We start from the raw sequence: 14,438 nt of genomic DNA, 5'->3' as shown, positions 1-14,438 counted from the left end.
TGCACCCGATGCAGGCCCAACGCTGGCTTAGTTGCTCTGTGCCACCCTCAATGGCCCTCCATAGTCTCACACTGAACATCCTCCTCCCCAGGCTCCAGGCTGCATGTCCTTCACGTCAGCTGTGTCGGCCCCCCTCTGTACTCGTCCCCCTGCTGCAGGCCCGCCAGGCCCCTGTGCTCCAGTTCCACGTACCATGCCCGTTCTAGAGCCTTCTGGCCAGCACTGCAAAGCACGGTCACCTGCTCATTAATGAATTCACATGCAGCAGGGGAGTGTCTTACTGAGGCTAACCTGCTCTGGAGCGAGGACGTGCTGATGAACAGAACTGCTCCACGGCGGGTTGATGCCAGTGCTCCGTGCAAGCGGGCGAAGTGACCGGCCCTGAGTCACACAGCAAAGACATTGCCAGGGACAGAGCCCGACAGTCCTGACTCTAAGCTCAAGCTCCAACCACTGGGACGTACCCTGTGCGTTACTCTGTCAAATCCCCATGAAGACGAGGGTGGAAAGTGACTTCCTTTGATGTCCAGGGCCATACACTTGGCTGGGGTAAACCAGCACAGACCATTGATTGCCATGGAGCTGATTTACATCAGCAGATGATAGGCCGTAGAGGGTTATGAAACATCTTTCCTGCAATTACATTGGCGTGTCTCTGCAAGCACTGTGGGGCTGTATCTCTACGTCCATCCACAACACATCAGAAGAGAATCCTTAGTTAGAATTAAATGTTCAGAAAGCAGCATCCCATTAAAACCGACTGCAGAGGTACTGGTCCCTCCTCTTAGCCAGCGCCCTCCCCACTTGTCTCATCATTCCCTGCTGCATACCGTCCAAACACTAGACTGGGACAAGGAGGGTGAGGGAATATTTTCTCTTGGACCAACTTCTGTGGGTAGAAGGGACACGCTTCACTGAGCTCTTCCTCAGGTCTGGAGTTAGCTAGGTAGGAGTGTCGAAGGGAGGCCAAGTCAGGACACTAACCTGCCACATGCAAACTCACTAATGAGCAGGAGACAGTGCTTGGTGACGCTGTGACAGTTTGTACTCTTACAGTCACCCTTTTTACAAGTCTAGGATAAATTCTGTACAAAGTATGCCTGTAGGGCATCATTTGAAAACTCATAATCTGCTGAACATTATTGTCCTGGTAAAATATATGCAGCAACATTGTATGTAAAGTTATAAAACTCTACTGTATAAGGCATGTGCTAAATCTGGGGAAACAGCCTCAGACCAGTTCCCCAGAGACAAAAGGATAGCCTGCACTTCTGCTAGGTGCCAATATAATCAAATGGACTATCAGCTCGTTAAATGGCCACTCCCTGGCAGGAAAAAGGGTGTGAGTGAAAAATTTACAAAAATTGGCAAAGGAACAGACTTGTTGTTGTCTGACCCCAGCTGGAGAGGATTCTCAGAGCAGAGAAAAAGATATAAAAATGAGGAACAGAGGCCCCAAATTACCTCTTTCCCCTCATGGCATCAACAACGTTTGAAAGGCAAAGGACACATCACTGAACTGGGGAACTAGTGCTGGCTGAAAGATCCAGCCAGACTGGTGTAAGCAAATGGTGAGAAAAACCTTTTGCTTTGAATTCACTAAGCTTGTCAAGGTAGGTATTAGTTTGTGGTTTACCTTTTATTTCTTTGTAACCAACTCTGACTAATATGCCTCATTACTTGTAATCACTTAAAATCCATCTTTCTGTACTTGATAAGCTTGTTTTATTGTTTTATCTAAACCAGCATGTGTTTGGATTGAAGTGTTTCGGAACCTCCATTTCATCATTTCATATCACATCATTTCATATCATTTTCTATTAATGAAATGGTGGCCTTTCTATGGGTTTGTATTGTCCAGAAGGAAAGAGCTGGGCAGTACAAGACACACATTTCTGGGAACAAGTCTGGGTCTAAGAATTTGCTGGTGTCACTCTGCAATACAATTCAGGAGTGGCTAGCCACACTCACATAATTCAGCTGGAAGTGATTTTGCATGCTGGAGGCTATTTGAGAGCAGGCCAGGAGCGGTGGTTCTCACAGCGAAGCCGTGTAAAAGGCACCCCAGGTTGGAGAGTTAAGGGGACACAGCTGTTCAACAGCCCAGATCGTACCCTGGGGAAGGTCACAGTGATGGTCTCCAAAAGGTGCTAGCAACAGAAGCAACAGCTGAAGATGAGCTCTGTGTCACTCAAAAGCTTGTCCCTTCCACCAACAGAAGCTGGTCCAATGAAAGATATTTCCTCACCCACTTTGTCTTCACTCTTATCCTCTGTGAATACCAGACTACGAGCTCTCTGGGCCATGGGCTGCCTTTGCAGCATTTGTATCTACGGGGCCTAGTGCAGCAAGGGATCCCCAACCGGGGTCTTTAAGCCCTGCAATAACAATGAGAAGCTGTTTACTTCTGAAGCTCCAAAGGAAAGTCCTGGGGAAATCAGGAAACCCCGCTGATATGCTAATGACCTCATCTCCTCTGGAACCTCTCTAGGTGAGCTGGCTCAGAGCTCCTTCCCGGGGAGAGAGGCGGAGAGGAGGACAGAGGCATAGCCATGCCAGCGAGAGGAATCCAGCAGTAGAAGGCTGTACTGGGTCTTTCCTTGGGCTCGACGAGTAGACCCCCTGGCGGCTGCTTGGATTATTGCCATTTCAGCTACTGTACCTTGGTCTTCCTTAAACTTACCCACAGTCTGGGCTGATTCCCCTTAGAGAATGACCCTCAGCAGGAATACGTTCGAACTGTGGAGGTCTCCAATCTTTGCGGCCCAGATGCACCAACTGCAAGCCGGTCAGAGTAAAACACAAAGCATGCGATTAGGGGTGCCCGGGCCTAGCTCAGAATTAACTCTCAGCTGCCCACAGACATGGCTCCAGCTGGGCTGTTATTCGGAAGGGACAGGAGTTAGTTGTTTGGACTTGAAAGGACTGCATTATTTCAGTTAATAAGCCTAAATGAGTGGCTGGTTCTGTACAGTAGGGTGCGTGCATTGCTGTCACACAACGAGAGCAAGTTCCCCGGCGATGTCACAGGGAGGCCAGAAGCAGACTGATTTGGTGTAACTCCTACTTGGAGGGGGGAAGGAGTATGTTACATCAGCTCAGATTCCCTTCAGCCTTCCCTGTGCTTGTGTAGACTCTTCTCTGAATCTGACCCAGGATGTTTGAACTATTCTACCTCTTGGGACATCATCTCATTTTCTCCTTTGTGAAGCCTGCCCTGAGGAATGCTTCTCTTGGGCTTTATTCCCCCTGCAGGGTGCATTCCTGTGTCACCAACTCTCGCAATCTTATCCGGAGTCTACCACTACTAGGTGGTTTTCTGAAAGCCCCAACTCCTGGAGTCCCGTGATTAGGTAAGAGGCTCTGCGACTCCTAAGTAAGTTTCTAGCCCACGTGGTTGAGGAGAAATGCTTGGATGTATAGGCACCGGGGCTGGAGCACCCATGGGGAAAAAAATGGTGGATACTGAGCACTCACTGGCAGCCCCCTATCAACGCCTCTCCCACTGGCACCCACTGGCAGCCGCCGATCAGTGCCTCCCGCTCCCTCCCAGCGCCTCCCGCCTGCCACAGGCAGCTGTTTCGAGGCATCAGGAGGTGCTGGGGGGAGGAGCGAGGGTGCAGCACGTTCAGGGGAGGGGGCGGCACTGGGTGTGGAAGAAGCGGGGCGGGGGCGGGAACAGGTGGGGCCGGGGTGGGAAGAAGCAGGGCGGGACATTGGGGTGTGGAGCAGGGAAGGGGCCAGCGGGCAGAACACCCCTCCCGCCCCCAGCAGATTACAAACTCGGCGCCTCTGCTCGGGTGTGTGAGCGCAGCCCAAAGGCTCAGAAACCAGACGTCAAAGGCAACGAGCCCAATGGCCTTTTCTTTTTCTTTTCTTTTCTTTTTTTTTTAAATCAACCTTGTGACTTTTTAGGCCAATCTCCTGCTTTTCGGGGGGCTGAAGGGGGCCGACTCACGATTTTGGAATAGCTGGGAATGGCAACAGGGGCACCCTGCTTGGGAGGCGGGGCTCAGCGTACGTCCAGGCTTCAGTCCCAGGACACGACGGCAGCTCGAGCAGACACGCCCGAGCTAGCTTTGATGGAGTGCTGCAGCATGGGCCAGCTGCTCCGTGCCGCGAAGTGCTCGCTGCCACGGCTTTGCTGCTTCCGGTTCTGGAGCTAGCTAGGTCAATGCTCGCGCATCTAGGTCCACCGGAGCCGCAGTGGCAGTCCGCAATTGCAGTCTAGCCATCCCCAAAGAGTAACCAGGGGAGAGTGGATCATTGCTCGCCTGCTCTAAGCTTCCGGCTGACCACAGCTTCGCAATCCAGAGGAGAGAACAGAGTTAGGATGGGCCCTGGGGATTGGGTGCCATCTCTCCCAGTTCTGTCACCTGAAATGGACGGGCTGGATGCTGGAATCCCGGGGGGAAGCTCTCTGGCCTGTGTGATGCGGGAGCTCAGAGTGGATGATCAGAATGGTCCTTTCTGACCTTCGTGTCTACGAATCAATGAAACGCTGCTGATGCTGTGGGACCTGCTACTGCCCTACGGCAAATAGCCCCTGATGCCACCCGGGACCTGGGCGTCAGCAGCAGGGACGTCGACGCTGAACTGAAAACTAGAAATAGCAGCAACGTGGAGTGAACAGAAAATGGGATACAGAGAGGTGCCGCACTGTCCCCCTCTGTCTCTCTTGGACAGCAGCCGGGCTAATGGATACGTCAGAGCTTTGATTGTAGCTCTGTGGCTCAGCCAGGCTTCCTGGGGATGTCTGGCCCTGGTGACTTATGTTTTGATGTTATGGTGACAGACAGACAGCTAGGGAGCTTGGTGTTTCACCTCCACTTTGCCCTTTCATTAAGGTGCTCAGGGAAGAGACTGCGCGGCCTCCCATTCACTGCCTAGGAGGTGTTCCCCCAGCACCCTCCATGGTGGGTGCAGATGTGCAATCATCATTTCGCTTCTCTGCAATCTCCTCATCCTCCTTGATTGCCCCCTTTTCCCCCGGACGTGGCCCCAGGGCCTCCTACTTCTCATGGATCTGAAGGATTTATTCTCTCTGTATCTCAGCCTAGTCTCCAAGTTTAGCCCAACTATGACTAGCTCCCCTCTCAGACTCCCTTAGGCTGGATTTCCATTTTGGAGGCCAGCTTTCACCCTGGAGAATCACTGGGGCAATGACTTCTGGCTCACCAGGCACTAGAGCATGATGCTAACTGCTCGCCCAGGACAGCAGATGCTGGTTTGAGAGGCGTCTGCTCTGCAAAGAAGCCCCTGGGGAGCTGGGGCTGGAGGGCCCATGTCCTACCTTCTGGTGGCATTTTCTTCAGCGGGGCTGAGGGGGGTGGCAAGGGCACCAAGGCGGTGGCTCGGAATCCGGCGGGGAGCGTCTCGGCCGAGCCGCTGAGCATGTCGATGCTGTGAACATCTCGAGGGCGAAAGCGCTTTCTCCAGGAAGGGGTTCGCCGGAAGGCCTTGTCCTCACCCTGCAAGGGAACGGCTGGTTACGCCTTTCACAGCCAACAGCACCGGGAACAGCGGGCTCTCACACCAGTCGGGGCTGGCGGGGGGCGGTGTGTGAACGGGGTGACGCACGCCGGTGGGACAGTGTGTGTGTGTATGGGGGGGAGGATCAGACACTGCCTGCAGCACCAGAGATGGACTCAGACACCCCTGCGGCACGGCGGGGGGGGACGGACGAGATGACGGGGAGGGCTCAGCCATGCAGCTCAGGTAACGCCACCGCCCTTCCGTCAGTGGCACCCGCTTCCCCCGCATCCTCCATTCACAGCCCCCTGGGAGGTTCTCCGGCCGGCTGGCCCTTCCCTGTCACTAGCCCAAACTGAATGGCCCCCTCATGGGGCAGGTGAACGACCATCCCCGTGGGCTCAGCCACGCGGAACGAAAGGGCCACAAACTGCCACGTGGCGGCGTGTGACACCAACCCGGCCCAGCCATGACTCCTGGACAACAAAAGGTTTGTCTACAAGGAAAATTATTCCAGATTAATTAAACATGTGAATTTAAACATGATCAAGCCCATGTGGACACTCCCACGCAGAATAAAAGTGGTTTTAGGGATTGCCTACACAAACAGGGACACTCAGAAAAGTGAATCCTAATTAACTTTTAAAAGTACATTAGTTAATGGCATTAAACCTCTCTGTGGACACTCTCATTCAGAAGTAAAGTGGCCTTGGAACTGAATTAAATGAAAGAGAATTAAGGTCACTTTAATTCTGAATGAGAGCATCCACATAGGGGTTAGTGTGATTGAACTAATCCACTTTAAAAATTAATTTTCCACGTAGGCAAGCCCTTAATTCAGTTTAATTTAATGTACTTCCATAGTGGAGTAATTATCCTGGAATAAAATCCCTTTTATTCCAAAACAGAGAATCCACATGTGGCGCTATTCCAGAATACCTCTTCTAGCCAGCCAATTTCCTCATGTAGACATGTCCTAACGCTATAAGCTCATGAGGGTTTGACTTTCCCAAGCAGCTACCGCCATGGACAAGAGAGAGACAATTGAACCAGGTCTGGAAGTCAGCGGCTTATCTCCCAGTGATCATTCCCTCACATCCCCTCGCATGTATCTCCCTCCATCAGGGAGTACAGATGTGCTTGTACAATGATGGGTGTCACAGAATTCACACGCTCTCATGCGGCACTGGGCACAAAGAACGTGCAAGGGCAAAGGTCTATGCAGCTGGCATCCACGCCAACAAGGCCCTTTCTGTCCAAAGAACCTACCCAGATACCGGGGCTTCTTTTCTCTCAGGTCTCGTTGCCCTAGGAGGTTTGTCCATCCTGCACTGGGATTGCCACTAAGAGTTAATTAACTTGAAATAGCACAGATGTAGGCCTGGTCAAAAATTTGACGTCAAAACCGTTTTTTGATGAAAAACTGGGTGATTGGTTTTTTTTGCAACAAGTGTCTGCTCTCCGTGGAAACATCTGAATTTCAGCTGAAAAACTCAACGCCTCAAAACTGAAACAATTCCTCTGAAAACGGAAACATTTTTATTTGGCTCTGGTGCCGCAGTGCCTCATGGGAATTGCAGTGGAGTTGCCTCATGTCTCCATTCCGCTCCATGGGGCACTGCAGCATTTCCAAATCCAAATATTTCGGTATTCAAATTTTCCCCGAAAAACCGAAATTTTCCACAGGGGCTGGCTCTAATTTAATTTTTGTAACCACCTGTTGACTTGTTTGTGTCACGTTGGTCCCTTCCACGCTTCTGATTCACTCTCCCATTGGCGGTCGCTGGCGCACGAAAGGCTTGTCCAAAGCTAAGCAATGACTTCATACTGTAGCTACTCAGTAAAGAGACTGGCCTTGGCAGTGAGGGACCTGCACTTATTATCCGGTTTTTGTATAAAGGGCTCTGGGAAAGGGGATGGCATGAGGCAAAAGTAGGTGGCTTTAGGATGCTGTGTGGGGAAAGCTGAGGAACCTGGTTCCAGAGGGGCTGCTCAGGCCCCTGACACCACAGAAACTGTTTGAGGGCTTCCTGGCATACGGGTAAGGCTTGTCCTTCCCAGCTTAATGAGGTAGAACATGGGACCTGACGGTCTTAAATCAGACCCAGCTCTGGTCTGTCAGGGTAGTGGAGGCCCAAAGCCCAGACAGGCCCATGCCCATTTCTAAGGTAGGGCTGGCCAGGCGAGTTCCCTGAAGGGACCAAGTCCCCTGAGCATGGGCTCCCATCCCGGCCTGCATGTCTTGGTGCTAACTGTAATCTCGGCTTCAGGGACGGAGCGTGCCGAAGCGTGCGCCTTTTCCTGAGCACGTGAAATGGAGGGGCCAGTGCGGCGGCGAGCTGCTGGAGAGAGAGGCTTGTTCCAGCTCTCGGTGTGCCTGGTCGCTGGCTAGAACGGTGGATGTTCGTTTATAATGGCGTGGGCTTTTCATATTGGGGTTTTAAGTTACATCCTGGTCACCGAAGGGCTGATTTTCAAAAGCACAGATTGCATTTAGACACCTAACTCCCCTTGACTTTGAGAGTTAAGCACCCGACGGCCATCTGTGCCTCCAGAAATCTTCCCGGAGCGGAGGGATGGCTGCTTTTTTTATTCCATATCCATCTACATAAATACATAGACGATTTCCCATTGTCCCTGGGCTGCCGCTAAGCCTGGTCACCTGGGAAGTCATCTGTCAAACAGGTGCAGTGCCAAATGGCTGTGACTTACTTAGACTGTCAGCTCTGTGGGGCAGGGGCTATCTTTCTGTTGGGTGTCTGTACAGCCTAGCACAGTGGGGTTCTGGCCCATGGCTGGGGCTCCTCGGCGCTACCATAATACAAATAATAAATGAGGATAATCACTGAGGGTGCCTGTGGTGGAGGTGCTGGGGCTGCTACTGTGGCTATCATATCTCAAGTCTGCCGCCCAGTCCTTGCTGTGCCGTACCCTTCCTGCCACGGCCATGGCGCGGCTCACTTTCTGTGGAGGAAGACTTCCAGCTGACCCATCCCTAGCAGGATACCCCATATGTTCCAGCTGTTTCTTGGGAACAAGCAGCCACTTTGTGTAATTTACTAGGAACCTTGTAACTCCACCACCCTGCTGGTGGGAAGGACAGACCCGCCTAGATCCCTTCCAAAGCCAGTGGGGACATATATTGTTCTCATGGGGGAATATGCCCAATTCACACAACTGCGCTGCTCCAAATACAAGTGTTTGCTACAAGGAGATGGTACCAACTCTTGCCCATAAGGGCAGCACTTTGCCACGGCAGGGCTGCTCCCTCAGTAAGAGCCTGAGAAACGTCTGGCAATTGGTGTGTACCAAGAGATCGGCATTTTCAGGCTGTTCCGTAAGGGGTGGAGGTCACCTCTTTGAGGAGACAGTCTCACGGCCACCTCCCTCCCATTTGCAATTGCCTGTTCCCATCCCCGCTGCCGTTCGGGATTCCGTAACATCTCTGCAGTGAATGCTGGCTCGATGAGCCGCGCTGGCAAAGAACTCCTGCGCTTTCAATTGTCTTCACTGCAATGCAGGGCACACACCCTGACGGAAGCAGCGAGATGCAAGGATGAGCCAACCCCACAGGACCAGCCAGCTCTCGCAGACTGTGAGATTTTCTTAAACAGACTCCGCATCCAGCTACATCCTCACCTGTCCTGAGGCAGCAGATAGGCTGATCAGGCCAGTCCATACTGGATGTCTCTGGGTTCCACCTGAGCCACTGCTTGAAAGCTGCTGCTTTGCTTTTTCATCACTGATTAAAGCAGAGGAGGCCGAGACCAAAATTTTTAGGACAGTCTCTCTCCCATTGAGGCACCTAAATAAGCAGTCAGATTTTCAGAAGGGCTCAGCAAGGGGCGGGAGGGGGAGGGGGGCATGTTGGGTGCTGAGATCTTTGGAAAATCTGGCCCTCACTGCCAAGAACAGAAAGAGAAAGTGCAAAGAGACCCAGGGGCTGCATGCCTGTGATAACGACAGTGACCCACCTGCCTCTCTCAAATGTTATGAGCAGTAATTAACGTCCTGAAAATCGAACGCGTTGGCGGACGTGCAAAGCGTTACGATGCACCACCCTAGCCTACCGGCGGATAGAAAGGGACACCGTGCAGGCAGTGAGTGGCTGACAGACTTGGTGGGATTTCGTCACGCGCCACGAGGCTTGATGGCTCAAACTTCTGAACTCGGAAAGTGCCCCACTCGGTCACCAGCCTCCGGTCCCATCCCGAGCACGGAGAATTCAGGCAGCACTGGTAGCACGGTGACATCCTGTGTCCGAGTACAACGCTCAGCCTGGCCTGGAGAGCAGCTGGTGCTGCATGACGCCGGGCACAGGATGGAAACAAAATCTCCAGCACTGTGTCGCTGACGTCCAACTAGTTCTTGGTCCCCTCCCACCCCCAGTAGAAATGTGTGTCAGTTTTTGCCTTGCATGTTAGAGAGATCTTCAGAGCGACTGCCGCTGCCCCAGAACGTCACCAGACCTGCAGCATTTAAAGAGACCTTGCACATTCTTTGAACACAAGTTTGTATTTATTGACAGAATCATACACTGATCATGGTACATGAACCAGCTGGGACAGTGACTCACAATAGGTACAAAGTTACACGTCAGGGAGCGAACGGGCAGACTCAGCGTGGAAACCTCTTCAAATTACAGAACATCAGAAACACACTTACAGCTGAGCCCCTTGTTAGCCAGCTTCTGCAGCCACCTGGCTCCTACCAGCCTTAGATGGCCAGTAAAAGATAACACTAAAGCTAATTCTGCTCTAAAACCAGAGGAGAGCCAGCGTAGTCAGCCTCTTGGGATTTGGCCCACAGAAAATGAAGGCTGAAAAGACCCATTAGATTCCATCAAGTCTATTCCTGAATGCCAGACCGTCCCCAACAGCACAGGGCTATGGCTAGTACAGGCTAAAATTATTCAAGTCTTACTGCTCCCCCCGCTTTCCCTAGAGGGCTGACCCCACAACCTGTACACTTGCTAATTGGTGAGCCTTTAACAAAGCGAAGAGCCAAGGTGCGGCTGGTGCTGACACCTGTGCCTACAGAAATAACGCCAGAGCCTTGGTACCTTACAAAACATGCCGGTTTTCCTAGGGCAGAAATGGATCCTCCCCGCTGCTTGTGAGCAGCCATCCATGCCCATGGCTCTGTATATCCATTTCCTCGACCAGCACACCCCCCCAGAGTGTAACCAAGGTCGTTCAGGCCGTGCAGGGGTTTGAGCATTGAAGTCCTCTCCCGTAGGGGGTGACAAAATCAATGCTTACAAGGGCAACCTAGCTGTCGTCTCCCCTCCAACCCGCTGCCGTGTTGTCTATTTCTCATCCTACAGCAGGGACCCTCATCTTTTCAAATACCCAGCACGACTCAGTCACAAGATAGTACTTTGTACTCACATCGTCCAGCCTTCTGTCCGTGCCCAAGGCAAGCAGATTGTTGAATTCTCTCTCCATCACCTGCCGTGCCTGAAAATAAGATCAAATGAGTAACAGTAACACCCTGTCCCTGGGGAATGACTGACACTAACATAGGATCGCCATGCGCTCGGACAGATCCAACTACCAGTGCAGCAGCTGTGAGGAAAGGACAGGTCCCTCCAAACGCTGCTGGGCTGCCTTGTGACACACAGAGCTGAAGCTGGCTGGCTGGATCTTGCTACTCTAAAACAGATCCTTGACACGGTGAGAACAATATCAAATCCTCCAGTATCAATGGGAATGGCAGAGTCCAGTCAGGAGGAAAACCATTGCATTTTCAAGGCAGAGTATTTTGGATGACTCTCTCTCCATGTTCTGTGAAACCCCAAGGAGTACACACCACCACCTCGACACCAAGGAGATGGATGCCTTAGAAATACTTAAGCGGATGAGAGAATGGAGACAGATAGACAGACGGATAATATGCAATAATCTCTGGCAAGCCCATGGTGGAAATGTTCTCCTTACCTGGGTATTCTGCGTGGGTATTTGTAGGACAAGTGCCAGACTATTATGGTCAAAATTTTCATCCAAAGCTAGGAGTGCTCCATGGACTCCACTCTCGATGAGGTTATTTGCATACTCCCTAAGCCCAATGGACTGGATCCAGTGAATGACCTGATCATTGGTCCAGACCAAAACATCTGGAAGACAGCAGGGTCAGACAGTCAGTACATACCAAACCTTGAGTTAGATCAATTTTCAGGAATCTCTTGATCCCTGCTGAGCCTTGATCCCTGCCTGTCCCCGTGGCAGGGTGACAATATGACAGAACACAGTGTGTTGCCGGTATATATATTTCCTCACAGCTTATTGGAGTAGCCACATTGCCAGGAGCTACAGAGGAAGCTGATCACCTGTCTTCTCAGACGAAACGAAGGGGTTTGGCTAGGCCTGGCCCTGGGGCCACTATCCCTCCTGCCCGTCGACCAGTAGCAGCTCAGGTGCTGTGATCGTATTCTCACTGACGTTTACAAAAAAAACCCAAACCAGGAAGGAAATTGAGTGGATTACTCCTGGGACCTTTACTGTTGTTATCCCGATAAGGGAGGATAGATAAAGAGAGAACCTAAGCAATAGACACTTATACTAGGAGGGTGCACACCCTGCAGGTTCTGCTGGCCAATCCTATTGCACATACCACAGGCTCCTTGCATCTCTCCATCTCCCCCCACAAGATCCTGGTCCCCGAAGGAGCTGCCCTGACGCTGTCTCTCTGCATCTTGCCCATTTAATTCCCCCTCTCTACTCCCCATCTACCTCTGCTAGAGACACGATCAACACATTGTATGTGTCTTTGGGTCTCGCATCACGAGGCAGCGGTGAGACCGTCTGCTATCACCAAGAGGCTGCAGTGACCAGATTTCTCTCCCTCTGACATTGCCATGTGACATAGTGAAGTATTGGAATGGGTTAACTCGGGAGGTGGTGGAATCTCCAGCCTTAGAGGTTTGTAAGGTCAGGCTTGACAAAGCCCTGGCTGGGCTGATTTAGTTGGGGTTGGTCCTGCTTTGAGCAGGGGGTTGGACTAGGTGACCTCCTGAGGTCTCTTCCAACCCTAATCTTCTGTGATTCTCTGCACATGGTGTACTGTGACCTCCCTGTACAATTCCAGCCCGCCGTCTTTAGCAGTGAAAGCAGAGAGGTGCAGATGCTTGGGGAGCAGTTGGAAACCCCACTCAGATTAGAAACAATGCTACTCAGAGAGTCAAGTTCTCTGGCTGAAAACCTGGCAACTTCCCCGTCCCAACCCCAACTTCAACAGGGTCAGGATTTCACCCTTTTTTTGTTTAAATGATATATTTACCTTGCTATCTATAAGCCTGGGTAGATCCGCTGATGCAAGCAGGAATATTGGTGCATATTATATTACCTACTTGAGATCTCTCAGTGGTGATCACAATAGTTTAATTTTCCCAGTTCTGTTCAAGAGAGTTGAAAATACCGACCCACTTGACACAGAAACCTCCAATTCTCTGTGGAAACTAAATTCACTTTCGGGGCAGACAGTCTTTAAGTCAAATGCTGTCATCAAGTGGGCTCTCCAGTTAAGTTCAACCAATTCTTCATTTGAGTCCAATTGCAATAGAGCTGCTAGCGGGGGCTCTTTAGATCCTCAGGGTTTCTCTGCTCTTGCCATTCATCTCCCGCCTGCCGTCAGAATCCCGTGTTGGTTCAAACGAACGTGATCTGACAAACAGGATCAGGACTTCAAAGGGGACCGAGAAGGAGCCCGTAGAAATGACTTTGCTTCCAAGCAAGTATTCTGTAGCGAGCAGAACTTATTAATAAGTCACAATTTGCCTGCAGCTACTCCATGAATATGTGAAAAGCCAATTTCCTCGATATTTAGAGGGGGGAAGGGCTAGTGACTGTATGACATTGGTTGGGAAGTGTTGCCTTTTGTATTAAAAACCGAAATGGAAATAGAAGGCGGCGGGGTCTCTTCTGCTGTCATTTCCCCTGAGACGCAAACAGCTCTTTTAAATGGTTACTGACCTTTGATTTCGTGCTGGCTTTCCTCTCGCCTCCTCTGAAGCTCCTTGCGGTCATAATTTAACCTCTTCAGGCACATGATGCCATACTGTAGGCTGGTGCTGGGAAAACAACACATCACTCAACGCTCAGGATAGGATACACTAAGACAAGAGAGGGAGGCGTTTGCTTCTCAGCAAGGTTCACAACTCGGCGGAGGGATGCTCTTAGAAACGGTTGAGTCTTATTATCGACACTCCCTAGAGGGAAACTCTCAACCCAAGAACACCATAGTGGAGAAGGTCAAAGACATCAGCACTGAGAGAAACCCTTCCAGCTAGCTCACCTGCCAGGGTCCCTGGTACTTGACAGGGCCAGCTCTAGAGCCCAGATCCTTAAAGGTATGTAGGCACCTAACAGCCATTGATTTTAATGGCACTTAGGAACCTAAATACTTTGGATCTGGGCCTAGGGGTTTGCTGTCCCTAGGCTGGGATGTGTCTGTGCCATTCAGTCCTGTATTCATATGCACGATCAGCTGTACTGGGGCATTCAGCCTTCACCCATTCTACCTGCACGGGAGGGCATGGATCCAAACTCACCGACCCACAGCCCCTTTGACAGGTCAGAACTCTCTTGCCCGGGAATTCGAGAGCCTCGGGCTTCCGGGTTGCTAGCTGGAGCGGGGGTTCTGGAAGTGCCAGGGAGCTCTGCGATCAGTCCCGATGCTGCACAGGGCCCAGGAACCTGCATTCCAGTCACCGGCAAGGATCGAGAGATGTCGTACTGTCCTTGCTGAGGAAGTTGCGGTGGGACTTTCTGAAGACCCACCATGCACCCAACTTCCATTCCTGGGAGCAGGGGATGCGACCCAGCTCTCAGTCAGCGCACTGCAGAGCTGCACCCCAGGGGGCCGACCAGGGGGAATGCAGCCCCAGAGAGCAAGAATTCCTCCCACAGTGCCTCAATGGGTCGGGGAGCACGCCCCTTGTGACACACCGTCAGGGGCTGCAGCACACT

At 51.6% G+C, this 14,438-nt stretch overlaps 1 protein-coding gene across 10 annotated transcripts in view; it reads right to left on the bottom strand.

Moving 5' to 3' along the window:
• Positions 1-14,438, bottom strand: part of PPFIA4 (PPFI scaffold protein A4) — a 166,069-nt gene that overhangs the window by 2,436 nt on the left and 149,195 nt on the right. For 9 of the 10 annotated variants that reach the window (XM_073320166.2, XM_073320174.2, XM_073320175.2 and 6 more), the window contains 5 exons: positions 13,443-13,540; positions 11,412-11,587; positions 10,863-10,931; positions 5,294-5,471; positions 2,684-2,778 (listed from right to left, as the gene is read on the bottom strand). In XM_073320166.2, coding sequence (XP_073176267.2) covers positions 2,720-2,778; positions 5,294-5,471; positions 10,863-10,931; positions 11,412-11,587; positions 13,443-13,540 — 580 coding nt within the window. In that variant the 3' untranslated portion in view covers positions 2,684-2,719. Of the gene's footprint in view, positions 1-2,683; positions 2,779-5,293; positions 5,472-10,862; positions 10,932-11,411; positions 11,588-13,442; positions 13,583-14,438 lie in introns of those variants that run through there. The other variant, XM_073320176.2, reaches the window with a different exon arrangement.

This window comes from Lepidochelys kempii, chromosome 21 (assembly GCF_965140285.1).
Source record: "Lepidochelys kempii isolate rLepKem1 chromosome 21, rLepKem1.hap1, whole genome shotgun sequence".
NCBI classification, from domain to species: domain Eukaryota; kingdom Metazoa; phylum Chordata; order Testudines; family Cheloniidae; genus Lepidochelys; species Lepidochelys kempii.
The sequence above is the reverse complement of the archived record's forward strand: the minus strand, read 5'-3'. Positions and strand labels throughout refer to the sequence as shown.